Source organism: Amblyomma mixtum, chromosome 10 (genome assembly GCF_055824585.1).
Source record: "Amblyomma mixtum isolate Tamu chromosome 10, ASM5582458v1, whole genome shotgun sequence".
In the NCBI taxonomy this organism is placed as follows: Eukaryota; Metazoa; Arthropoda; class Arachnida; order Ixodida; family Ixodidae; genus Amblyomma; species Amblyomma mixtum.
Genome location: NC_143021.1, coordinates 37,720,198 through 37,747,517, shown reverse-complemented (window position 1 = coordinate 37,747,517; position 27,320 = coordinate 37,720,198). Strand labels below are relative to the sequence as shown.

Below are 27,320 nucleotides of genomic sequence, written 5' to 3'. Positions count from 1 at the left end.
CAAAAGAGCTGGAGCTGATGGGTCCCAGGAAGGCGTCCTCGTCGTCGTCCGGCGGCGGTGCATCTACAGGGGCTCGTGACAGGCAGTCGGCGTCAGAGTGCTTGCGTCCGGACTTGTAAACGATGGTTACATCAAACTCCTGGAGCCGCAGGCTCCATCGAGCGACGCGGCCGGAGGGGTCTTTCAAACTGGCGAGCCAGCACAGTGCGTGGTGATTGCTGACCATCTTGAACGGTCGTCCGTACAGGTAGGGGCGGAATTTCGACGTAGCCCAGATGATGGCAAGGCACTCCTTCTCAGTTGTCGAATAATTAGCTTCGGCTTTGGACAGGGAACGGCTAGCGCACGCGATGACCTTCTCCACTCCGTCAATTTTCTGAATGAGGACAGCGCCTAGGCCCACACTACTTGCGTCGGTATGAATTTCAGTCTCGGCGTTTTCATCAAAGTGCCCAAGGATCGGTGGGGTCTGTAAACGGCACTGAAGTTCCTTGAAGGCTTCCATTTGCGGGGCGCTTCCTATTTAAATGGCACATCTGCCTTTGTCAGGTCGATCAGTGGCTCGGCGATGCGCGAAAAGTTTTTGACGAAACGACGGTAATACGCGCACAGTCCGAGGAATCTGCGCACAGCTTTCTTATTGGCCGGTGGCGGAAACATTGCGATAGCAGCTGTTTTCTGTGGGTCTGGGCATACTCCCTCCTTGCTAACAATATGACCTAGAAACAGCAGCTCTTCATAGGCAAAGTGGCACTTCTCTGCTTTCAAGGTTAGCCCGGACGATTTGATTGCGTCTAGTACTGTTCGAAGCCTTTTCAGGTGCTCTTCAAAGTTCGAGGCAAAGACAACGACGTCATCTAAATATACCAGACAAATCTGCCACTTCAGGCCTGCCAGCACTGTATTCATTACTCGTTGAAATGTCGCTGGTGCGGAACAGAGACCAAATGGCATCACCTTGAACTCGAAGAGGCCATCTGGAGTGATGAATGCGGTCTTCTCGCGATCTCTTTCATCGACCTCAATTTGTCAGTAGCCGCTCTTGAGGTCCATCGATGAGAAATACCTGGCGTTGCAGAGCCGGTCCAGTGTGTCGTCGATGCGAGGGAGGGGGTAGACGTCCTTCTTTGTGATGTTGTTCAAGCGCCGGTAATCAACGCAGAATCGAAGTCCACCGTCTATTTCTTTCTCACTAGAACAACAGGTGCTGCCCAGGGGCTCTTTGAAGGCTGGATAACGTCGTCGCACAGCATTTCTTCCACTTGGTCCCGGATGTCTTGTCGTTCTCGCGGCGACACTCGGCAGGGGCTCTGGCGGAGAGGTCAGGCATGCTGGTCGGTTATAATGCGATGTTTGGCAATTGGCGTTTGTCGGACTTTTGGCGACGACGAGAAGCACTGGCTGTAGCTCCGAAGGAGATTGCGGATCTGGTCTTGTCTGGTCCGGGGCAGGGCTGGGTTTATGTCGAAAGTGGGCGAGTTCTCTTGGTCAGGTGAATCTTCTACGGATGGATCGGAGAGGGCGAATGAGTCTCGTACGTCGGATATCTGAAAATTGAACAAAAAGGCTGAATATAGATTCTCGGGATGTGATTACACCGAAATGTAGTCGTGTCTGCGCATATTTTTCAGCGGATGGTTTTATTTTCGATGTTTCATGAGCGCGCGCCAAGCCCTCCCGGTCGGCGCGAAGTGGAAAGCGTGACGTCATGATACCCTCCCGCGGCGACAAATATGGCGGCGCCCTTCGATGCATGAAACCTCGCTTTGGACTGGTTGGGTCGTTGTTACTGGCTTCTTCAGCGCGTTCACTGGCCATAAATGGGCCACCAGTCTTTCGCTTCATCTCCTGTTGCACATAAGAAAACTCACGAGTAAGAAATTTGCTTTATTTTTTATTTAGAGTGACGATTCTGCCCTCTTTAGGCTAAGAGGGGTGTCGGTTTGATGACAACAATGCTTCCCCTCCTAACCACCAGATAGCGCCACTAGTCTGAACATCGTCGCGCTTCTGTTTTAAAAGCGAGAATGCTGGAAATGGCATAAGGTCCGGAAAAAGTAGCTGCATTTAGCGGACGTAAGCGTGCATACGGTTATGGTATGTAGACAGCATCGATTAACATTTTGACATATCTTTGTACGCCGTGAGCAGACGACAGACATGGAAAAGCCGCGAGTAGCGATGGCAATCGTGCTTCTGCGGGAACGCTGGGCGCGCGGGTGTTATGACGTCTAGTCGCAGCTTCTAGGTGGCCACCAGGTGCAACGATACGACAATAAATCGCGAAAAAAAGCGTGTTATCCGCCTTCTCCGCTAAAATGCTTGTCATATTTATCAATTTTAGCAGTCAAGCTCTTGTTTACATGCAAAAGAGCAGCTCCAAAAGTTTGGTTCAGTATCCCTTTAACGTTGTGGGAATCCTGGCTTTCCGCCGTCGCCTTTGCGCGGCTGTGCCGGCCTCCCGCGTTGTTTCTCCTCTTTCCCTTGCTCTTGCCTCAGGCGGTGGAGAGGCGGCTGGGTGACTAATCACTGTCATTTAGCCACAGCTCCGCCCCGGCTCCCCAAGGGCCTTTGCCATTGGCGCCTTTTGGCGGGAATACGGGACCTACTTTGGGCGGCCGCGCACCGCGCGACCGTCCGAGCGGGGCCCAGAGAGAGAGATCCCTCCGAGACAGCGTAAGGTGCGTACGTTACTGTTTGTCCGTGCCGGCCTTTCCCGTTCGGACCAGTGCTTACTCGAGCTCGCCCGCACGTGTCCTTTGACCTGCAGCGGCTCGAGCCTGTCCAGCGGGGTCCAGCGACCTCCGACAGGCGTACCTTGCGTTGTTTGCCCACTCTCTCTCGCAACCGGCCCAACGGTTGACACGAGAGAGAGATCACAGCACTGCCGCGGGGACATTCTCCTGCAGCGGCGTGCTAGCAGCGCGCATTACTCGAGTCGCTTCGTGCGCGCAGCGGAGCCTTGCTCCTCGCGCGCCCCCGGGATGGGGTGACGATTGAGTGTGTGTGTACTGCTGAAGGACGACGTGAATAAACGTCTCCTTTGTGAACGTGGAGGCCTATTTCTTTGCGGCGAATCGCTCTCCTCCCAGCGGAGGTTGAGTGCACTGCATCGGTGTCCCAGTGTGTGTGTGGTGACGGCTGATCGGGGCCCTTGGCTCGCGCGAAGCTCGAACCCGCGGTGGGTGGTGGCCTGTGTCCACTTAGAAACCCACAACGTGCCGGTATTCTTCGCTGAAGTTTGTCAGGAGTACTTCGGCTTGTCCTTTCCGGAAATGTGCGATGCCTCTGGCAATGCCGATTTCTCGGTCGAGAAGCAACTGCATGTTCCCCTCGATAATGGCTTCAGTGTTATCCACTTCCGTGGCGCCTACGGTGATGATGACGCTTGAGCGGGGTGGGACACTCACTTGTTCCTCCAGGACACTGTGCGCAACGTGATGTTCCGGAGTTCTCATCGACGGGATGGCCTCGTCCGTGGAAAGTGTGATCATCTTGGATCGCAGGTCGATGATCGCCTGATGCTCATTGAGGAAATCCATGCCCAAGATCACTTGGCGGGAACATTGCCGTAGCACTACGAAGGTCGCGGGATAGGTATGTCCCTTGAGAGTCACTCGCGCTGTGCATCGTCCTGATGGCGTAATGAGGTGGCCCTCTGCGGTGCGAATTTGTGGGCCGTCCCAAGCGGTCGTTACTTTCCTCAGCTGCGCAGCGAACGGTCTGTTCATCACCGAATAATCGGCTCCTGTGTCAACTAGAGCGGTAACTTTTCGGCCGTTGATAACGACTTCTAAGTCGGATGTCCTGGCTCTAGTGTTGCATGTCGTCTTCGGCGTCGGGTCACGGCTTCGTCGGATATGTGAATTGTAGGTGGGGCGTGTGGTAGAAGCTTTTCCTCATGACGGCGTCGTTTTGAAGGCGGATCGCGTCGTGGTCGAGGCTGTTGTTGCATGCGTCGTTGCCGTAGTAGGTGCGGCGTCTTCAAACGGCGTGGTCGCTGGAGGATCTTCATCGTTTCCTCGGCAAGCAACCTGACCTCCACAGGTTGCTTTGTTTAGTTTCCCCCACGCGGGCTAGGGGACCTTCCTCGGACAGCCGCGGCGTAGCTGCGACCCGGTGATGCAAAACGTGCGGTGGACGGCGAAAAGGAGCGGGAAAGACGGCTTGACAACACGTACTCCCCTCTGTGCAGGTAGTCGTCGATTTCCCGTGGTCGCTGGCCGGGGAATGGTCGTGGGGCGTCGATGGCGAAACCACGGCTGATGCGTCTGTATGGGCAGTGGTGAAGTACATGACCGGCTTCGCCGCAGTGCTTCAAGCACAGAGGGCGGTTATTGGAAGTCCTCCAGTCGTCGCACTTCCTGGGGCTTGGGCGCCGGTCGTAGGCTGGGCGGGCGGGGGCAGGGGGACGGCGTTCGGGAACAGCTGGTTCACGTCGAAGAGGCGGACTTCGGCTCTCGCGCTGGGGCTGAGGACTGCGTAGTGCAGCGGCGTAGGTTAAAGGGGCTGCGAAACACTGCCTGGGGGAATACCGGCTATACTTCAGGTGGGTTCTTTATGTCACACAGATGCTGACTTAAGAAGAATTACAGGAATCGATGCACAGGAACGGAAGTTATTCAGTGAAGAAATTTCAAAATACAAGCAAACAAAACGCTGCCCTCAACTCGATTTTGGCGGGGCTTCCCACTCTTATTTCGCTCTCCCAATGACGGCACCTGGCGCAACCAATCAAAACAGCCAGCCAGAGCACGTCGCGGAAATTTCTATTCCATGGTTGCCTGCTCTCTGTAACTCGTTCTTGCTGAGACTGGCGGCGTTGTTTCCATGCCAGAGCGCCCCTGGTGGTGTATTTTTATTTTACTTGCTTTGCAGGGCTTTTATCTAAGACAAGCAAGTTGTTTTTGTTGATCTAATATAAAACGCAGACAGGTGACAAAATGTGTCTCTATTTATTCACACAATTTGCAGTATAGTTACTGTTTGTCCGGTCATCAAGCTCGCGCCAGGTGATGTCATATTCGCTGCTAAAAACCCGCCACTGTGTGGCGACACCATCAGAGCCATGAAGTTGTTTTTGGGAGGGCATTAAAATATTAAAAAACGGAATGTACCCGGTATTACCGACGCTAATAGCACCATTATGACTCACTGTATGCAATCAACAGGCAAAACAGTTAACTAAGATTGTGTTTCTGGGCCCCTTTAAGGCTGGAGCTTCAGCAGGAGGCGGCAATGCCCAGCGCATGCTGCACTTCTTCACGGACAATTTCCTCAAGGGTCGCGACTTGAGGCTGGTTGGAAGATGGTATCAGGCGACGCAGCTCTTCTTGTCCCGCAGGTTGCCTCCGAATGCTGTGCCAGTCGAGAGGGCAGTCGAGGTCACTTGGGGCTGTCGAGGAAAATGACGAGCTCATGCTTCCAAGGTTCTCTCAATGGCGGCCGCTTCAGTGGTGAATTCCGCAACCGTGGTCGGTGGATTGCGGGTGAGACCGCCAAAAAGTGCCTCTTTAGCACCACGCATCAGAAGCTCCACTTTCTTATCTTCTGTCATGTCAGGGTCGACTCTTCGAAAAAGGTGTTTCATATCTTCTACGTATGCGGTCACGGACTCGTTCGGGTGTTGGATGCGTGACTGGAGAAGCAGCTGAGCTCTTTCCTTCCTGATGATGTTCGTGAAGGCCCTCAGGAACTCCCGTTTGAATAATTCCCACGTCGCTAGAGAATCTTCGTTGTTCTCGAACCATATTCTCGCTGGTCCTTCCAAGGCGAAGAAGACATGGCTCATTTTAGTCTGGTCGTCCCAACTGTTGAACACGGCGACACGCTCAAATTGTTCTAGCCATTCCTCGGAATCCTCACCCGGTGAAGCGTGGAACATGGGCGGCAGTCGGGGCTGGTGTAAAATAATGGGGGCTGGTGTCGTAGCCATAGCTGAAGTCAAAATTGATGGGTCCTTTTTCGCTCGCGTGCGGTCAGGTAGCAGTCCGAATTCTGGTGGACACCTCTGAAGACGATGGCTGCTTCGCCCTTCGCCTTCGGGGGGGGACGGCGCCGGCGGCTTTCGCGGGATCTTCTTCGAGACGGCTCGGGCTGCTCTGATGGCTCCCAGGGGGTGAGGGCGACAGGGACATCCGTTAGCACCTCCACCAGATGTCGCGTAGTGGTGACTGAAGTCCGGCGAACAGGAACACAGCGAGAATGTCTTCGAAGCGAAACTCTTTATTCGGGCTGACTTGCGCCCGCAAAGAACCGAATCACTCGGCAGCGGCATAGCAACGAGCGTGCTCGGCGGTCGTCGAACAGAATGCCCTCCGCTGTCGGCTGTGCTCCTTTTGAAGCCGACAGCGAATCTTCAAGATAAAGCTTTAGAAGTTACTAGAACATTCTGGCACAAACTAGAGTCGGCTCCGTCCGGATGCGATCCATCGAGATAATTCTAGGCACGTCTTGCATCACAAACGAAGCGATAAAGCGGCGTGCCGGCAGCCTTGAAGCATGAACAAATAAACACAACAAACAAACGCTACAAAGACTCGCGGCAATATGCAGGGGCTCAAAAAAGGGTTCGAGATCGGGATGAGGCTGCAGCCGTCTTGAACAGTGAGCACAGTGAATGGCAGAGGCAGACCGTGTCGAGAGATGAAGACGTCGGATGGTGTAAAGACGACGGCGCCGTCAGATGCGGTGAGGCAGGAGACAGGAACAGGAACAGATGAGCACGGAGGAATCTCGATGTCGTCACCCACAGACAGTTTGCCCCACGAAGATGATGTATCAGGTGAGGTAGCACTGCACGGAAGAAGTTCGAGCTCGGCACGAGCGCAGTCGATGAGGGCCTCATGTTGGGAAAGAAAGTCCCAACCTAAAATAATGTCATGCGAGCACAATGAGAGAACGACGAATTCAACAGTATATAAAGAACCGTGAATGATGACCCTGGCTGCGCAGGCGGCTAAAGGCGAGATTCGCTGCGCATTAGCTGTATGAAGCGAAAATCCGGATAACGGCGTCGTCACTTTGCGAAGTTTGCGGCACAGTTTCTCATTCATCACAGAAACAGCAGCGCCAGTGTCGACAAGCGCCAAGGCGGTGTGGCCCTCCGCAGAAACGTCGAGCACATTCGCTGGGGACAAACGGGGTCTTGAACTTGTAGCCGAATACGCAGTTCTTGCCTCGGGAACTGCGGCAACTAGTTTTCCTGGCGCATAGGGGAATGAGGGCGCAGTGGCGAAACAGAACGGCGCCGCGGGGATGGCGAACGGCGGCGAGAATACGGGCGGCGATCGGAGGTATGAAGCTGTTCGGCAGCCGACGGACGTGGCGGGGGCTGTGGTGCCGCGTAGACGTAGGTTCTGGGGTCATCCACGGGTGGTGGCACACAGCGTCGGCGCAGGCGCACAACGTGACCAGGGACGCCACATGCATAGCAAATGGGAAGGTTGTCACGGGTGCGCCAAGGGTTGACACGAGCAGGAGGTGGTCGGGTTGGAAAGGCAGGTGGCGGCGTCGGAGGATAAAATGGGACAAACGGCTCGGCTCTTGGTTTTCGGACTGCGTAGGCGGTTTTCGGACTTACGGGCGTAGGCGGAAGGAAAGATGACTGGCTTGCGTCGGTGGACATAGCTGAAGCGAGTGTTCTGCTGCGAAGCTCCAGGACGTTGGCCAAAGGCTGTACCCAGCACAGCTCCACCAAATTGTAACAGGATTTCCGGGGAAAATAACTTAACAGCTAGCCAAAATGCCGGTCCGAGCTTCGGTCATCCAGCCAGCGATCTCGTGCCGCGCGCTAGCGGAGCGGCGCTTCAACCACGCATAGTTATACCCCGTCCCTAAATTTGATAGTTGGCAGCAAGGGTCTTCACGAGGATTAAATGACCGCCCTAGATAGCCTGGAAAGAGCCACTGCAGGCTCTGCTTTGCACAAGCAGGTGCGCATAATGCAGTTTTATAAAAAAGGAAATGGCACATTTGGTGGCCTTAGTATTTTTGGCTGTTATGTGAAGAGTCAACTTACAACGAACATCGGATATAATGAACAGAATTCGCATGACCGTCAGGTTCGTTATAAATGGGCTCGACTGTACTTTCAAACGGCCGGAAAAACCTTTTTCATGCTTCAAACATCGACCTTACGCGTTAGGCTATACCTTCGCGCCAAGGAGGCATTTGTGCCATGGTCACTGAACTGCTGCCTGTATGAGCAACGAGAAATATTGAGCAACAAAATTATTTTTTTTGTCGTGATGTTGTGTTTTTTGTGGGGGGGGGGGGGGGAATACTTCAGCAGTCTCTTAAAAAAGACATTAAGATCATGCGAACTCTTCGTGTTTATAGGACCACTTAGCGTGTGGAAAACCTGCATGATGGAACTTCAGTAAAACTTGGGTTGGGCCTAGTTGGTACAGTATGTTGTGAAGGTGTAGGCTGCGCAACCACAGGACGAACCACGAAGAAAAGACACAGAGACACACACAAGCACACTAATGCGCTTGTGCACTTGTGTGCGCTTGCGCACTTGTGTGCGATAGTGTGCTTGTGTGTGTCTCTGTGTCTTTTCTTCGTGGTTCGTCACGTGATTGCGCAACCTACACCCTCACAACTGCATGATGGATGAACACGCAGAACTGCCGCATTCAACGAGGTCAATGTTCAGAGAACAGTGCTCTTTACCGCAGAAGAAATATGCTCCGCAAGTTCAAATTCCTGTCTGGTTCCGGAATTTTGATGTGCGGGCAGAGTAAGGGAGTCATGGTGGCATAGGACTTCAACCGAGATATCTGAATTCGACGAGATCAAGCAAGCTACGAGAAGGGTCTAAAAGGTTCCTAATATTCCATGCAACAAAGATAACAAGAAGCCTCGGAGATGGCCGAGTAGCCTAAGGCATCTCTAAATGGAGTGTTTCCATTGCACCGCCACTGGTACGAATCCAACTCGGAGTATGGACACCCTTTTAGTTGTTTTTTTTTTTGCTGCGTCAGCAGTATAATAATAGAGATTTATTCATCACAACGATGAAAAGGGCCAAGGAAAAAAGCCAGCAAGGCTTAACGAGCCCTCGGCCCCTACATATACAAAGGCATCAGGGGAACAAAGAATACATATTGTGCAACAGTATCACAATAACAAAAATATTACTACAAACTTTTGATGCAAACATTGAATAAAAAGGAAAAATGAAAAGATTATAAAACCAGACTAATTTTTGAAACACAGGAAATGTTTCCAAAGGTCACGGATCGGCGTACTAATTAGTCAATATTTTTATGATGTAACGTGTTTAGGTGTTTAGGCAGCTGGAAGGCAGTCATTTGTATTCTGTAGTTTGTTCTTGGAGTTTTAGTCTGCCACGGGGAGTGTTGTCTAGTGTTATACAACTTCTCGCTCGGCGTAAGGCAGGCCAGTGTCCCCAAATAATCAATATGACAAAGTACCGTATTTACTCGCATAATAGGCGCACTTTTTTTCCAGAAAATCCGGCTCAAAGTTCGGGGTGCGCCTATTACGCGGGGTAAAATTTCCGGAAATTTTTCGACTCGCAAAATTGAACATACCGCATAAACGCACTCGTGTAGGCCGCACCCCGTTTTCCCGAAGAAAATATTTAAAAAAAAAAAAAACGTTTAAGGGCCCCACCGAAACTTTCCACGACCCACGCGGGAATAGCCTTTGAAATGCACGCATCGAGGCCTCCGCGATCAGCTCCGGCTGCGCGCAACGGCCGCTTGATCGCGGAGGCCACACACGCGCAAAGGAGCTTCCAGACGCCGCCCACGAAGGGCGCCCAAGGCCAAGCTTATCATCATCATCAATGTTTTCTTCCGCCGCGAGCGTTCACTATCTATATCGCCATCAGCATCACCAGCTCCAGGTTTTAAGCATGAAATGCTTTTAGCTCCCGTTGTCGGCAGTGTGGTGACGTCACGCCGAGACCGAGCGCCAACATCCGGGCACTGAAATCCACTCATCCGGGCACTGAAATCCACTCATCCGGGCACTGATATCCACTCATCCGGGCACTGAATTCCAGTCATCCGGGCACTGAAATCCAGTCATCCGGGCACTGAATTCCAGTCATCCGGGCACTGAAATCCACTCATCCGGGCACTGAATTCCAGTCATCCGGGCTCTGAAACGAGAACATCCGGGCACCGTACGAGACTTAGCGAGATTTAACGAGACTCTCTAAGCCCTCCTACGCGACCGGCATGCAAGCGCCGGTTGGTCTCCAAACGAGACAAAAAATAACTGCTGCCAGTGCCTTCTCAATGTTTATCAAGATATCAGTGGAGCTGTGGGTTTGATAATGCACGGAATTATAATTTGCGATTTCTAACAACGCGTGCAAAAAGCACATAAATGCCACGTTACACTTCGTTGTCATACGTGATCCGGGGGAGAAGCGCTGCGTTCAAAGGGCAAGGCCAAGGCATCGCACCGAACGGGTGGTGGCGTTCCTCCCTTCCTTTACGGGGCGGTTCTGGTGTCCACAGAGATGGCAGAGAATTACTGCGCCATTTCCTTTCCTCAAAAAACCTTGCGTTCAAATGGCAAGGCATCAACGGGTGGTGGCGTTCCTCCCTTCCTGTACAGTGCGGTTCGGGTGTTTACCGAGATGAGATTAGGCCCGTAAACATTTCATGCTTACTCTACTCTCGTTTACGGGAGAGGCAGAGATTTTTTTTTTTTTTTTTTTTGCTGTCAAGTGCCGGGATCTGCGGTAGCGCGTAGTTCATCGTGGTTTGTGGCTTTGCCGCCGAACGTTGCTGTTTCAGCTCAACGGGCAAGCACCTTAATAGCTACACGGCTGGGAGTTTGCTCTCGAACATGGCAAGCGTGCGGCAGGTCGGAAACTCGACGTGGCCGAGAAGTGCGGCAGTTGCGTCTGTGGCGTGCCTAAATTTTCGTACGTGACTCCAGGCGCCGAGGTCTTCGCGGGCCTAAGTCGGGAACGTTTCCGGCTGGAGATGAAACTTTCCAAACAGACGTTTAAAGTGAGCATCCTTGAAAACTGAGTGCGGCTGTTTGACGCGATGTCGTTGTACGTGCTGTGGGTCCGCAGCAGCTGCGACGGCAGCAGCACTAGGGTGAACCAATAGTCAGTTCAGCAAAAACTTTGTTAAAATAAAGATTGGGGGTGGGGGCGGCGAGGCGTCGGCTTGCAATCGTGTAAATACAGTATTGATCACAGTGCCAAGTTCGGGGTGCACCTATTATGCGCAGAAATAAAAAAACTCTGATTTTTCACGACCAAACTAGGGGTGCGCCTATTATGCGAGTGCACCTATTATGCGAGTAAATACGGTAGCTCCTTCTTATACCTTGAAAGCAATTGAAAACTATAGATGTCAAAAATTTTCATAATACATGCATCTTCAAAGTACTGGTTTGTATGCTGGTTGAAACTAAGCTGGAACATGCACCTTATCGCTTTCTTTTGAAGTAGATAAATTTTTTCAAGATTATTCAGAGTGGTCATGCCCCAGACAAGGTGACAATAATTCAAATGGGACAAAAACAAAGATTTGTATATGAGCTCCTTAATCCTCGCAGGAAGCATTGTTTTCAGGCGATATAGGTGTCCTACGACTCGAGCGAGTTTAGGCAAGATAGTATCTACATGATGGTCCCATGACATTGTTTCGTGAAAGACGACTCCAAGTGTTTTAAATTTGTCTACTATCTCAATCTCCTCTGAATTAAGTAGTAGCTTTTTATTTGTATGCAGAAGTTTATTCCTTGGTCGGAAGATAACAGCCTTGCTTTCATTCACATTTATTTTTAACCCATTTAGTTCTGTCCAGGTGTTTAGTTGGCATAAAATATTGTTTCCTTTGTCTATCAGGGAATCGCAGTCATTCGTTGAGAGGAAAATACTTGTGTCGTCTGCATAAATAAAAAACGATGCTTGGTCGGTGATGTTTACTATGTCGTTAATAAATAAGTTGAAGAGCAAAGGCCCCAATATGCTACCCTGTGGCACTCCACATTTTATGTTCTTTAAAGAAGACTCAATACCATTAATGTTTGTATATTGTGCACGATTAGAAAGATAAGAGTTTAAAAGTTGCAGAGGAAGACCTCTAATTCCATACATTTCAAGCTTTCTAATCAGCAGTTCGTGATTTAGAGAATCAAATGCTTTTTTGAAATCTACGAAGATAGCTAGCACGATATGTTTCTTTTCAAAACTGTTTAGGATATATTCTTTCTCGTGAAGAAACGCAAGCTCAGTGGATTTATTCTTCCGAAATCCAAACTGCCATCCTGTTATAATATCATTTTTTTCTATGAATTTTTGCAGTCGAGAGAAAATAAGCTTTTCTAAGCCTTTAGAATAGACAGGGAGCAAAGAAATAGGTCTATAATTTCCAAGGGAGTTCTTGTCACCTTTCTTGTAAATAACTACTACTTTAGCCACCTGCATTTTATTTGGAAATATGCCATTTAAAAAACATAAGTTGAATAAATAACTTAGTGGCGATGATAATATGTCTATAACAAACTTAATTGGCTTGACCTGGAAATCGTCCGCATCACAGGCCGAACTATTAGAAAGTTCCAAAAATGCCGACACAACCTCAGCCTCACAAACAGAATGAAGGAACAAGCGATCATTAATGTAGGGGTAGTCAATATTGTCACAAGGCATGCTTGTGACGTCTGTGAAAAAGCTGTTAAAAGCGTTCGACACAGCGGCACCCGTGAGGACATTATCGCCACATGTTATGGTTTCAATGGCGCCTTCCTTTCTGGAGGGCTTCAACAGCGAATTAAGTTTCTTCCATAGCAGGTCTGAATTATTACCACATCCTTCAAGATATTCACAGAAATATCGATCTCTAGCAAGCCTAATATCTTTGTTTAGCTTATTTCAATAGGCTTTAAATGTTGAAAACACTGCAGGATCCCTGCATTTGATAAAGTTATTGTATATCTTGTTTTTTTCCTTTATTCGCTTTAATAAATCACGTGTAATCCATGGTTTTCTTATATGTGTCGATTGCCTTTTGGTTACATATGGAAAATGCTTTGCGTACACTTTTTTCACTGTATCAATAAACAATTCATAGGCAACGTTGCAGTCTTCCATAGAATACAGCTCAGAGAAATCTGCCTTGCTAATATCATCGCGGAACATTTCTAAGCTTTTTCAGAGACGAACTGGGTAGCGCGACATGACTTTGGTTTTTTATGGCGTTTAGTCTTTTCAACACCCATAAATGTACCAAGGTGGTCACTAATGTCACATAGCAGTACTTCTGATTCAACACATGAGGTGTCATAATTTGTAATAAAAAGATCAAGTAAAGTTTCTGTAGAACAAGTAACACGAGTTGGTTTAGAGATGACATTTTCACAGTTATTGCTCTTAATCACAACATTGAAACATCGCATATGAATACCGTATTTACTCGCATAATAGGCGCACTTTTTTTCCAGAAAATCCGGCTCAAAGTTCGGGGTGCGCCTATTACGCGGGGTAAAATTTCCGGAAATTTTTCGACTCGCAAAACTGAACATACCGCATAAATGCACTCGTGTACGGGCCGCACCCCGTTTTCCCGAAGAAAATATCTAAAAAAAAAAAACGTGTAAGGGCCGCACCGAAACTTTCCACGACCCACGCGGGAATAGCCTTTGAAATGCACGCGTCGAGGCCTCCGCGATCAGCTCCGGCTGCGCGCAACGGGCGCTTGATCGCGGAGGCCACACACGCGCAAAGGAGCTTCCAGACGCCGCCCACGAAAGGCGCCCAAGGCCAAGCTTATCATCGTCATCAATGTTTTCTTCCGCCGCGAGCGTTCACTATCCATATCGCCATCAGCATCACCAGCTCCAATTTTTTTTTTTGCCATCAAGTGCCGGGATCAGCGGTAGCTCGTAGTTCATCGTGGTTTGTGGCTTTGCCGCCGAGCGTTGCTGTTTTAGCTCGATGGGCAAGCACCTTAATAGCTACACGGCTGGGAGTTTGCTCTCGAACACGGCAAGCGTGCGGCAGGTCGGAAACTCGACGTGGCCGTGAAGTGCGGCAGTTGCGTCTGTGGCGTGCCTAAATTTTCGTGCGCGACTCCAGGCGCCGAGGTTTTCGTGGGCCTAAGTCGGGAATGTTTCCGGCTGGAGATGAAACTTTCCAAACAGACGTTTAAAGTGAGCATCCCTGAAAACTGTGTGTGGCTGTTCTACACGATGTCGTTGTACGTGCTGTGGGTCCGCAGCAGCACTAGTGTGGACCAGTAGTCAGTTCAGCAAAAACTTTGTTAAAATAAAGATTGTTGGTGGGGAGCGGCGAGGCGTCGGCTTGCAATCGTGTAAATACAGTATTGATCACAGTGCCAAGTTCGGGGTGCGCCTATTATGCACGGAAATAAAAAAATCTGATTTTTCGCGACGAAACTAGGGGTGCGCCTATTATGCGAGTGCGCCTATTATGCGAGTAAATACGGTATTGTCACACATCATGTCTAAATTCAGGTCACCACCAAGTATTATCTTTAACTTTTTTTCATTTATAAAGGCAAGAAAGTGGTCAATGAAATTAATGAAGTTCGAAATGTTTCCGTCTGGTGGTCGGTAGATTACAGAGAGAACCATGTCGCCAGTAATTACAGTCAATATCTCATAATCATCACTGCAAACACCTGCAAAGCCTCCTTTCCCAAAAATAACCGCACTGTGTGCGGCCTCCACCCTTGATGCATGCCACACACTGGTGGGCGCACATCCGGGCACTCACTGGTAAAAATGCACTTTCAACAACCTTCACCATCCCCCCATCCCCCATTGCCCACCTGTGAAGCGGATTGTAGTGACTAACCTTCTGCTTCCCCCTGCTGCGCTTGCCGTCTCTTGGAATCCACTCTGTTATTCTTAAGGACCACCGGTTATCTTGCCTTCGCATTACATGCCCTGCTAAAGCACGTTTCTTCCCACGTTTGTTTCCTCACCCACTCCACCCGCATCTGATCTCGTAACGTTACACCTATCATTTTTCTTTCCATAGCTCACTGCATTGTCCTTAAGCTGAAACCCTCTTTGTTAGCCTCCATGTTCCTGCCCCATAGACGAGTACCGGTAAGATAGAGCTGTTGTATACTTTTTTCCTGAGGGATATTGGTAAACCGCAATTCATGACCTAATAAGGGAGTAATTACTCATTGGCATCCACCCGAGCGCAGCCATACGGCTACAAAGGAAAGCTATACAGCTTTCTCAGAAACTTCGCAGTTAAAGAAAAATTTGTCCTGGTCCAGGGTTTGAACCCAGGACCACTGCTTCACCGGAGCAGTCGCTCTACCAATTGAGCTAACCAGGACGGCAAGCTCATGGTAGGGCGAGAGCGAATTGATCAATAACTCGAAGTGGGAACTGTGTTGGCCAAATGTTTAGGGGAATCCCCCAAGGTGGAGTAGATTTGTAATAAGGGAGTAATTACTCATTGGCATCCACCCGAGCGCAGCCATACGGCTACAAAGGAAAGCTATACAGCTTTCTCAGAAACTTCGCAGTTAAAGAAAAATTCGTCCTGGTCCAGGGTTTGAACCCAGGACCACTGCTTCACCGGAGCAGTCGCTCTACCAATTGAGCTAACCAGGACGGCAAGCTCATGGTAGGGCGAGAGCGAATTGATCAATAACTCGAAGTGGGAACTGTGTTGGCCAAATGTTTAGGGGAATCCCCCAAGGTGGAGTAGATTTGTAATAAGGGAGTAATTACTCATTGGCATCCACCCGAGCGCAGCCATACGGCTACAAAGGAAAGCTATACAGCTTTCTCAGAAACTTCGCAGTTAAAGAAAAATTCGTCCTGGTCCAGGGTTTGAACCCAGGACCACTGCTTCACCGGAGCAGTCGCTCTACCAATTGAGCTAACCAGGACGGCAAGCTTATGGTAGGGCGAGAGCGAATTGATCAATAACTCGAAGTGGGAACTGTGTTGGCCAAATGTTTAGGGGAATCCCCCAAGGTGGAGTAGATTTGTAATAAGGGAGTAATTACTCATTGGCATCCACCCGAGCGCAGCCATACGGCTACAAAGGAAAGCTATACAGCTTTCTCAGAAACTTCGCAGTTAAAGAAAAATTCGTCCTGGTCCAGGGTTTGAACCCAGGACCACTGCTTCACCGGAGCAGTCGCTCTACCAATTGAGCTAACCAGGACGGCAAGCTTATGGTAGGGCGAGAGCGAATTGATCAATAACTCGAAGTGGGAACTGTGTTGGCCAAATGTTTAGGGGAATCCCCCAAGGTGGAGTAGATTTGTAATAAGGGAGTAATTACTCATTGGCATCCACCCGAGCGCAGCCATACGGCTACAAAGGAAAGCTATACAGCTTTCTCAGAAACTTCGCAGTTAAAGAAAAATTCGTCCTGGTCCAGGGTTCGAACCCAGGACCACTGCTTCACCGGAGCAGTCGCTCTACCAATTGAGCTAACCAGGACAGCAAGCTTATGGTAGGGCGAGAGCGAATTGATCAATAACTCGAAGTGGGAACTGTGTTGGTCAAATGTTTAGGGGAATCCCCCAAGGTGGAGTAGATTTGTAATAAGGGAGTAATTACTCATTGGCATCCACCCGAGCGCAGCCATACGGCTACAAAAGAAAGCTATACAGCTTTCTCAGAAACTTAGCAGTTAAAGAAAAATTCGTCCTGGTCCGGGGTTTGAACCCAGGACCACTGCTTCACTGGAGCAGTCGCTCTACCAATTGAGCTAACCAGGACGGCAAGCTTATGGTAGGGCGAGAGCGAATTGATCAATAACTCGAAATGGGAACTGTGTTGGTCAAATGTTTAGGGGAATCCCCCAAGGTAGAGTAGATTTGTAATAAGGGAGTAATTACTCATTGGCATCCACCCGAGCGCAGCCATACGGCTACTATAGCTTTCCTGTATAGCTGTATAGCTTTCCTTTGTAGCCGTATGGCTGCGCTGGGGTGGATGCCAATAAGTAATTACTCCCTTATTACAAATCTACTCCACCTTGGGGGATTCCCCTAAACATTTGACCAATTCATGACCTGAGAGAACCTGCCATATAAGCTCCACCCCATTCGTATTCTTCTAGTTATTTCCCTCTCATGATCCGGATCATCGGTCGCTACCTACCCTAAGTAGACATATTCCCTTACTACTTTCAGCCCCTACCAAGTGCGAACTTCTGTTCCCTTGCTAGACTGTTGAATATTACTTTGGTTTTCTGCGTGTTAATTTTTAGCCCCACCGTTCTGCTCTGCCTGTCTACCTCATTGATCATGCTTTGCAGTTCATGTCCTGAGTGACTTAGCAAGGCAATGTGATCAGCGAATCGCAGATTACTTAGGTATTTTCCATTAACTCTTATCCCCAACTGTTTGCAGTTCAGGCCTTGAAAGCCCTCGGAAGGCTGTGAATAGCATTGGCGAGATCGCGTCTCCCTGCCTGACGCCCTTCCTTATTGAAATTATTACTGACTTTATGGAGAGGTATGGTAGCTGTGCAATCGTTATAAATATCTTCCAATATTTTCACATAACACTCTTCTACACCCTGATTCCGCAATGCCTGCATGACAGCTGAAGTTTCCACTGAGTCAAATGCTTTCTAAAATCAATGAAGGCTATATATAGGGGCCGGTTATATTCTGCGCATTTCTCTATCAAATCATTGATAGTATGAATACGGCCTATTGTCAAGTATCCTTTATGAAAGCCTTTGGTTGATCGAAGTCTAAGGTTGGCCTGACCCTTAGATTACCTTAGTAGATACCTTGTATTATTTCATTTCATTTATTTCATAATACTGCAGGCCACTGCTTGGCCCAAGCAGGAGTGAACATACAATGTTACATAACCAAAAGAATAAAGTTATTCAATATTAGCAGCACACGGAAACCAAAAGAATAAAACCAAACGAATAAACTTATACAATATCAGCAGCACACGGATACAAAACATGCATATAATCAATATTAGCAGGTAAGTAGACGATTTAATGCGTCAGAAAAATTTTGCGAGGAAAAAACAGATTCTGGTAACGAATTCCAATCTTGCACTGTTCTAGGGAAAAAACTGTATTTAAAACTCTTAGTTTTGGCAAAAAGGGGAGTAAGTGAATGTTCACGAACGTTCCGAGTCCTTCTCACTAGAGGACGCTTAACCCTTTCACTGTCACGGACGTACCGGTACGTTTTCGCGCTTCCCCCCCACAGTGTCACTGACGTACCGGTACGTTCTCTATCGTGCGTTCAAAATTTCCCGCTTGAGCGCAAAGCTGACGCTCTTGGACTGGCTGCGCCATCTGTTGAATCTTTCTACAAGTTCGTATTTTCGCCCCTTACTGTTTTGGTACGTGTATCGAAGAGTACGGAGCAACTGCCATCCCACCCCTCCCTCTTTGCTGAGTGGCGCGGTCGCTCCGCTTTCGCCGGATCATGACGCGCGCATGTGGTTACGGGTCCAAGGGTTGTTCTGCCATCTGCCGCTGTTTTGCAGGTTTTTATTTTTTTTTTCTGTCGGCATGTGAGCTACGGCGCTTCAAGTTCAAGGGTGCGCGCCGTTGCCACTCCAAGAGTCACATGACTCGATCGCTGCTTTCGCTCTCTCCTCGCTTGCGGCTGGCAGCAGCAAAAGCAAAGCTCCTCTAACTTTGTTTTAGCCTTTTTCCATCTCCCTCTCTCATCTTTATTACACAGCGTCCCATCTCTCTCCGTTTTGCTGGCCACTGAAAGCACACTCCCGCTGCGCGCGGTTACTTTGGGATATGGCTGACTGCGCGGGACCTGCCTCTGCGCATTGGAGCGGTGGCTCTTCAGATTCTAAATACGAGCCGAGCTCGGATTCGGACTCTGACAGCGTCTCATCCGAGGAAGAGGCGAGTTCCGCATCGGCAGATTCTGACGTTGAAACGGCGGGACCATCATCCCGGAAGTGTGCGACACTGGGGGTGCGTCACGGGCAGAAACACCCGACAGCGAAAGGGTTAATGCACTCCGGAAGCTTCAGTTTATTTTTACCTGTTAAACTATTAAACAAGAATACCAATCTATTAATCTTTCGGCGGACTTCTAGTGTAGGAATGTTATTTGACATCATTAACTGCGATGGAGAGTCTTCCCTTTTGTATTTTCCGTATATAAACCTAACCGCTTTCCTATTTACTTTTTCAAGGACCATTATGTCCTTTTTCGTGTACGGGTCCCAAACGACTGAAGCATATTCAAGTAACAGACAATAACAGGCAACAGACAATAAGCTGATCAGTCTGTAATTCTGCAAGTTCTTGAGGTCTCCTTTCTTATGAATTAAGATAATGTTAGCGTTTTTCCAAGCTTCCGGTACGCTCGAGGTCACAAGTCATTGCCTATACAGAGTGGGTAGTTTTTGTAGCACAATCTGTCCTCTGTCCTTCAACAAATCCGCTGTTACCTGATCCTCACCAGCTGCTTTCCCTCTTTTCATTACTCCTAAGGCTTTCCTAAGGCTAACACCACGTGACTCGCTGCAGCTGCAGCCGCCACGCTAGGGTTGCCACGCTGCTACTCCGACCACTGTGTGCCGACCGCCACTTCACCATACGTGGCCATGTGATTATGTATGTGACTCGGAGTTCGCTTAAGGAGGTAACGCCGCTTTCTCATGCAGTTTCGCCATGGATGAGAGTGTGGCTGACAGTGTGCCTGAAATGCCTGCGAGGCGTTTCAGGTGTCCAACCAAGCGTAGCTACGTGCAGTGGAGCTTTCATTCTATCTAACTAGGTTTAGAAGAGTGAAACCACTGCCAATTTTTGAAGTGAAACCTTCACTGCGCTAGCTGCTGAGCATTTCACCGGGTCGGGCACAAGGCCACAGCTGTGCATGCGCCATTTCCATGGCAGCCGTTTGGGTCCCGCCACAGGTGTTCGCCGCGCGCCGGTGCACCATCGCCACCAATGCCCCAGACTCCTCTGCGTCACTGCACGTAACGTCTTCACTCATCTATGCGCCTCACCGCGCATGCGCCATGCTCTTATTGCAGCGGCGCGCGCAGCTGCACTCGCTTGTCAGGGTGATCGTGAGCTTGCGCTCGTTTGTCAGATGCTTAATAGATGAAGAGGTGGATGGCAGATGTACGCACTCAATACGGCATCAGCAAAGGTTGTGAGTAGCTACGTCAATGGACCCCGAAGTCGTAGCATGGTACAAGGCCAGCCAACAATGCGAGAAGGAAGCGAGGAGGGCCTAGCGTGCGGCTGAGACACCCGAAGAACGGCTCGCTAAAAGACGACAAGAAACGGAGAAGCGACGACAATGAGTAGCAAAAGAAGCCGCTGCCTCGACGTCTGCTCAACAACAGCAGATAGAAACAAAGTCAGAGAGATGGACTAACCATGTGATTCGTCTCAGTGAATTTGGGACTGCAACGAGGCAGTTTCACCGGAAAATCACGGACAACCCATTCGGTGGCATGTGAGAAGCTTTCGCGTGCACACTAAGTTTAACCAAGCTAAACCAACAGCAATTTTTTTTCAACGTGCGACAGCGCACGCGCGTTTTTGCATTTCGCCTCCATCGAAATGCAGTCCTCAAGGCCAGGATCGAACCCGCAATCTTGGATCAGCAGCCGAGCTCCACAGCCACTTTTTTTTTCTTTATTATGCCACTGACCCATCGCATGAGAGGCTTTCTTTAGCACCTGCTGTCGGAAACAATGAACGCTTAAAAAGTAAATGTTGCGCTACCCACTGTAGTGGCTCAGTGTTTAGGGCACTCTGCTACTTATTCGGTGTACTCGGCTTCGAACCCGGTGGCGTTTCGATAGAGGTGAAGCGCAGAAGGCTGTCAGTGCACGTTAAAGATCTCTAGTTATTCAGGGAGCCCTCCCATACGCATTCGCTCTTTCTTCTTTGACTTCCTCCCTTCCCTTGTGGCGCGGTTGTGGAGTCCATCGAGAAGTGAGACTGTTACCACGCCATTTCCTTTCCTCAAAAAACCACCACAACAACGTCGTTGCACTAATGTTTCATATATTTGTGGCAAATGATGCAAAGAAAAAGAAGGTATTCTCAATCGGTGTTTAAAGTGCTATGCACAACTAATTTCATTGCGCTTTTTCTTCTTTCAAATGATGCCCTAGATAATAGCATACCTGGATCACCATGTGGTATTCACCTACGGCCGCTTAATAATTTAGAAAAGAATTATTCTCTCATGCTGATTCTGTTCCATGAACCAAACGATGCTATAATGTGTAGTTGAACTTTAGGTCCCGTGAGGAGCGGAAAAGCTGTGATATAAACGCTGATACATTGTTTTCAATAACTACTGCACATAAGCCAGCCTGCTTCATAGGCTAGAATTGCAACTAATTACATATTAGCAGTCATATTGCCATTTTTTTAGTGCCACATGTAACCTGATTTCAACTACACGTCGCAGCCATCGCTCTGTTGATGAAATCAAAAGAGTGCCAAGAAGAAATTCAAATATAATTTATTTCTTGGTCGTAGGCGAATACCACGGGGTGCTCCATGTAGACCAATGTCAAAAGCATCGTTTGAAAAAAAAAAAAAACACTCAAGCAAAAATTTGGTATCTATAGTCCTAATGCTAACAATTTGATTAAAGCCATACGCAAACATGTACAGGGGGAGGAGTAATAACTCAATCACATAAACCTGACGTACAATGCTTTAGAATTGGTGCTAGTACATTACAGAAGCGTCAGTTAGGCTTCTTCCCAGACACCTGACTTCATTCAGTTTTGTTGTCGCATATACTGGGTGCCATTTTCGCACTTTCTAGTGCAGACAGCTTTGGACGGGCAAACCTACGCGCTAGACTATCTCATTTTGTGTGAAAAAAAAAGTGTGCTGGGTGTGCAAAAAAAGTGGGGCTGAACCGAGTCCTGAACCAGTTCGGAACGGTTCCTTTGAATCGTTCCGGTTCAAGTTCAGCTCCAAGATGGTGAAAAAAAATATGGGTTCGGTTCGGTTCCGGTTCTGGGCAAAAATTCAGGTCCGGTTTTGGGTTCAGGTTCGGTTCCATCTTCATCCCATCTTTCTGCCTTGTGTCTTTTTTTGCGCCTGTAACCAAAGATGAACAGTTGCCAACTTACCCAGCAAGGCGTTCTTTTAATCCATGAAATCATATTTTATATAGTACGTTTGTGGCTTCGCTTTTTAGCAGCGTCAATGAGCCGTGACAAGAGTTCCCAGTGGGAAAGAATAAAATCATTTGAAGCTGAGGAGAAGTAAATTAGTGCAGTGTTTGTGCTTATAGTACAGCTCTGTGTGTCATGTTATAGGGTCTCATAAAACTGTAGAGTGCCTTTTTTCCACAACATCATTTTGTCCTTGTCAATGCATAGTTTGGAATGTGGCGACATAGTTGTTTTTGCCGCATAAATGTATATCGCTGCAGTGTTTAGATCTTTTTGCATATCGTTTATACCATAACATTGCTGTCTCATCTAGCTTGCATATTTAATTAAGCACATATTTTAAAAATAATATCAGGCCAAAACAAAATGGGAGCACCGCCCATATACAACATAGTTTTTCACCTTGTTACATTCAGCTTCAGTGAATAATTATAGTCTGATTAGTTGTACATATAATCAGCACTTGCGAAGTATATTCATTATATATTGTCATGGCTTGACGTACAGGCCGGTGGTGAGAACAGGTGACAGCAGGAGACACAAAATCGGGCAGGTCCGCCAGCAGACGATTGCTCCTCGTCTTTCTCATGCAGTCACTACACTGCCTCCCCCAAGCATCATCCCAATGCTAGCCTGAGAGCAAGAACACCCAGCACGTCCTGCTGGCCGATGAGGGCAGGGGATCATCGTGGCTTATGCTGGACTACGTTTCAGGGACGACGTGAGGACGGTTCTTCGGGCAGCACCGTTAAGTTCACCGTATACAGGCCAAAGTAGCGCTTCATGAGTTTGTTGGAGAGACCTCAACACCATACCAGCATCCACACCTTGTCCTAAGGGACGCCACGTCAACAGAGATTGTACCAACAAGCATCGGTATGCTGTTGGTGTTGGAGTCTAGTATCTGCCAGGCTTTCTCCGCGCGCTCGCAGTCTAGTCTGGCACCATCAGCTAGTCTGGACTAGTCTGCTATCATTGACTCCTGCGGCATCATAGCGTCAAGCATCGTGGTGACCTGTCTGCCATGTACGAGCTGAAACTGGGACATACCTGTGTTGTCTCCTGGACATATACTGGTGTGGACAAAGAAAAAGAAAGAATAAAACAGAATATAGATGAGTCTAATTAGAGTAGACTCCCTGCACCACGGAAGGACATATATTACATTGGGGCAACCTAACAAATTGAAAAATATTAAGACCCTGCTTGGACCACATATGTGCAACAGGCTTAACCCAATTGGAAGATAAAAGAAAAGGCCCAAGGGCAATGATAATTTTACCCAGTGGTATTATAAGCGAATGTAACATAGGCAATGGCCACGCACATGGCGCCAGCCATCTCAGCCTCTCTGTCAGCCCATGGTACGCAGTTGTCCGGTTGTAGCTGGTGCAGATTAGACGGAGGATGTCCTGTGTGAGTTGCGCCAGAAACTCAGCACCCCGGTCAGTGATCAAAACGGCAGGGCCACCGTGACGGAGCACAATACACTCAATAAAAAAAGTTCAACAGCCATCACCGACGGAAGTGACTGGGACTCCGCGTATCACGTTAGGTATTCCATCCCTGCAATAAAGTACCTGTTACCCAACTGCAACATTGGAAATGGGCTGAGAAAACCCGTTCCGATTGTGTGGAACAGAGCAGGCAGTGGTTCAAGTGACTGGAGAAGACCAGTTGGTCGTGTGGGTGGCGTTTTCCTCCTTTGGCACTCTCGACAAGTTCTTATGTAATGACTGACGTACTTAGCAAGTTTCGTCCAGTAGTATGTTTCTTGAATACGTGAAAGTTTCAGCTGTAGCCAAGGTGATCAGCTGTACGATCGTCGTGACAAGCTTCAGCAACCTCGGTGCATAGACAAATAGCCACAACCTCTGGCTGCTGTTGGAAGTTCTGCTTGTACCATGCATTACAGTGAAAGCTCGTTAATTCGAACCTCGATAATTCGAATTTTTGGATAATTCGAACTGCACTACTTGGTCTGGCCAAGCTCCATAGAGAGCTGTGTATAAAAAAGCCCATTAATTCGAAAGCGAGTTGGTTCCGCTACAGATAATTCGAACTAGGTACGCGCCGGCGCGTATGGATGGCTTGGCACACAGCACGTGGCCAAAAAAAAAGCACCTCCGCATAATTAGAGGCTGCGCATGTCCTAAACGGGGACAGTAGATGGAACCAGATAAAACCGTGAAAGGGTGGTTAATGCCTAAATGGCGCTATCAGCGGCGCAGCAGCCGGGGGCGCCGGAGGGTAGGGGTTGGCGGCCGCGGTGGCGGCTGCCTACCTTCTTTTCCGCGCAACCGCCGAAACTCGGAACTAAATACTCGTTAATTTGAGCCCTGTTAATTCGGAAATACGGAAAAGTACTGTCGGCGTAGTCCCAGCCAACGCCCATGAAAGGCTATGACTTCAAACGGGCGCTACAATGTATGTGCAAAAAAACTTTTTTTTTCTTTGCGAGTGTCGTCCATCCTTCTACTTATCAGTCGCCAACAGAAGCACGCGGTCAGCCGCGATCATGACGCCGGCTTTTAGCATCGTTCGCTGCAAAAGGCGTTTGCTGCTGTCACGCGTTCCAATGATTGAGTGGCAGTAGACGGCGTCCGCCCCAATTGTCCATGGCACGATAAGGTGAACGTACTGAAAACGAGGCTTGCACAACCGGACAAGCGCTGGCACTCTGCCAAGTTAGCTTCCCCCCCTTGCTAGAGCTAACGTCGAAAGGTAAACACACTGTGATGTTATTGCTGCGCAGCATCTTGGCGCAGTGCCAAGAAATGCGTTGTGCACCGTGACGGTGCAAAACGAAGGGAAGCGTTCACGACTGACACTTTTTTTCCAAATTCTTAGGCAAAAATCGGGGTTGGGTGGGTTCACTATGCAAGTGCGTTCGTTACAGGAGTAAATACAGTACATATACCGTAATGCAAATGGTTCTCGTCAGTTTTTTCGAGGCCATTTGATAATTTGAACATCGAATAATTCAAACTTTTTTCCTAGTCGTGTTAGATTCGAATTAACGACCTTTTCCTGTATCCTTAACGTAGGCGGAAGAAAATGTAGGGCACCACCTCTCGGTGGCCTTCCAGGTCATCAGCTGACCAATCTGAGGATCATTGTATTGCCGAGCACACGCATCTGCCGTGTCCAATGCCCCAAGGAAGCCATCCTCGTCGTCATTTTCGCCTCCTGGCGCTGCCTGCACAGGGGCTCGAGACAGGCAGTCAGCATCATGATGTTTGCAGCCAGATTTGTGTATGATGGTGACACCATACTCTTGGAGCAGGGCAGCCTGCGGGATCCTTGAGATTGGTGAGCCAACACAGCAAATGTTGTTCGGTGACCACACGGAAATAGCGGCCGTACAGATAGGGCCAAAATTTGGCGATGGCCCAGATGACAGTGAGGCACTTTTGCAAATGCCATCGTAAATGTAAGTACGCCTTATAGTTCTTCGATCTTACTACTGCCTACAAGTAACACTTGGCATGCCATACAGTAGTCCCAATCTATCATAACATTCAATGGACACGGATGTCGAACATTATCATTTATTAGTGCTAAAGTGTGGAATGGCATTTGATCCAGCATTAAACATCCTATCCAGCATTGCAACCACTCTAAAACGTACACCTCGCCCTGCTAGTCAAATGTTTTAAAGTTGCAGCCGTAATCAACTGCCTGGAACTATTGAATGGTTCCATGACTAAGGATCATATCAGTGTGAACTTGGTGCATCTTTTTCTGTGGAATAATGAATAAAAGGACAAGAAATGCATATATTTGCCGAAAAACAAAATTTCATTGTGAAATGAACGCCCAAAACAATTTGCCGAATTTTCTGAAAATATAAACTTAATGTCTTACCCCTAGATGTAGCAGCCCTGACAAGCATGTGAGAAATTAGTACTGTTGGTATGAATATGTTGTTTACTTGCTAGGGGGTGCAGGCAAGGGATTCATCTGCAGTTTTGGCTAATGGCTCTTGATTCTCAGAAGGCAGCTCATGTTTCTGTGAGCAACTGCACGCTCCTGGGTAGTGGCTGACCTCTACAGTGGTGGGGTGCACTCCTTGCGGTGCATACAGAACCAGCCAAGATGGTGTATTTGGGGAATCGTCATGGCCATCATACTGGAGCCTCCTCGGCATGCTCACAGTTGGCAACATGCTTGTGTTCTGTGGGGTAGCAGTGCAAGAGAGACCCTGTCCCCAAAAGAGTGATGGACCAATTGCTGATTACAGCTGTGCTCTGCTTTGAACTGGGCTGGCTAGAGTAGCAGCTTGAGACATGGCGCTCAGGTGTGGCCTCCACCTGTGACGCATCCGTCACGAAACAGTGCAAACCCCGCCTGAGTTCTGCGCTCGTTGCTGTGCAGGAGGTGTTTGACCTGCGGTGCGAGATAGCCTTCAACATGAGCCTGCTGTACCTGAGCAGTGGCAACACCGAGCTGGCCAGCAGTGTCATTGCACAGAACTGCATCATCTGAGTGCGCCCTCCGAGCAGCTGATGAGGAGAAGACTGTGCGAGGGCAGTTCTCGTGCAAACCTTCCATGATGGACTGCCATGCGTGGTGTCACATGCTGTGCAGTCATAAAGTGTTTGCCACTGTCGTATGCCACCCAAGTCATTGGTCCAACATGCCGTGATTAAGTGTGTCAGGTTCCCTGACTAGCTAGTCCCAGTTTCCAGTGTCACTTTCTGTTTGTGTCATATGATGTACTGGACAAGTTTTCGTGCAACAACCTCATTGCGTTCAAAATAATTTAAAATTTCAAAATAAATAATGCTGGCATAATCACTGGCCGCAGAGATGTATTATTTTAGGAGCATTAAAAGGAGTGCAGTTGAGGAAACTGTGTGTGGTGAAGCCGCCCTGCAGCATTTTCCTCATTTCTTCAGCGTCAAACACCATCAATTTATTTGTTTATTTATTTATTTATTTTCAATACTGCAGGCCCCTTTTATGGGGACCTAGCAGGTGGGCATACACAACATTTACACTGAGGCAAGAGCTACATCACACAACACAAGGAAATTGCACAATGAGGCAAAAACACATGCCTAGATAAATCCTGTAGAACAGTGGTTCATTTGCCTAACTGAGGACAAGCGATGTACGATGGGCTTTTGACGAGGTTATCATAAGAAGTAATCAAACATGGTTAATAGTGAACAACATACACGTAGAAAGGAAAAT

The 27,320-nt window shown here is 48.6% G+C and overlaps 1 protein-coding gene and 1 non-coding gene across 7 annotated transcripts in view; one reads left to right on the top strand and one right to left on the bottom strand.

Annotated features, from left to right (window-relative positions):
* LOC149325603 (general transcription factor 3C polypeptide 3-like) overlaps positions 1–26,995 on the top strand; it is a 135,508-nt gene extending 108,513 nt beyond the window's left edge. For 5 of the 6 annotated variants that reach the window (XM_089564021.1, XM_089564022.1, XM_089564020.1 and 2 more), the window contains one exon: positions 26,499–26,995. In XM_089564021.1, the coding sequence (XP_089420147.1) occupies positions 26,499–26,609 (111 nt within the window). In that variant the 3' untranslated portion in view covers positions 26,610–26,995. Of the gene's footprint in view, positions 1–22,714; positions 22,998–26,498 lie in introns of all 6 variants that reach the window. The other variant, XR_016286461.1, reaches the window with a different exon arrangement.
* Positions 16,654–16,727, bottom strand: TRNAT-AGU (transfer RNA threonine (anticodon AGU)). The gene has a single exon. It is a non-coding gene; the product is annotated as a tRNA-Thr (tRNA).
* Positions 26,996–27,320: the final 325 nt, after the last annotated feature.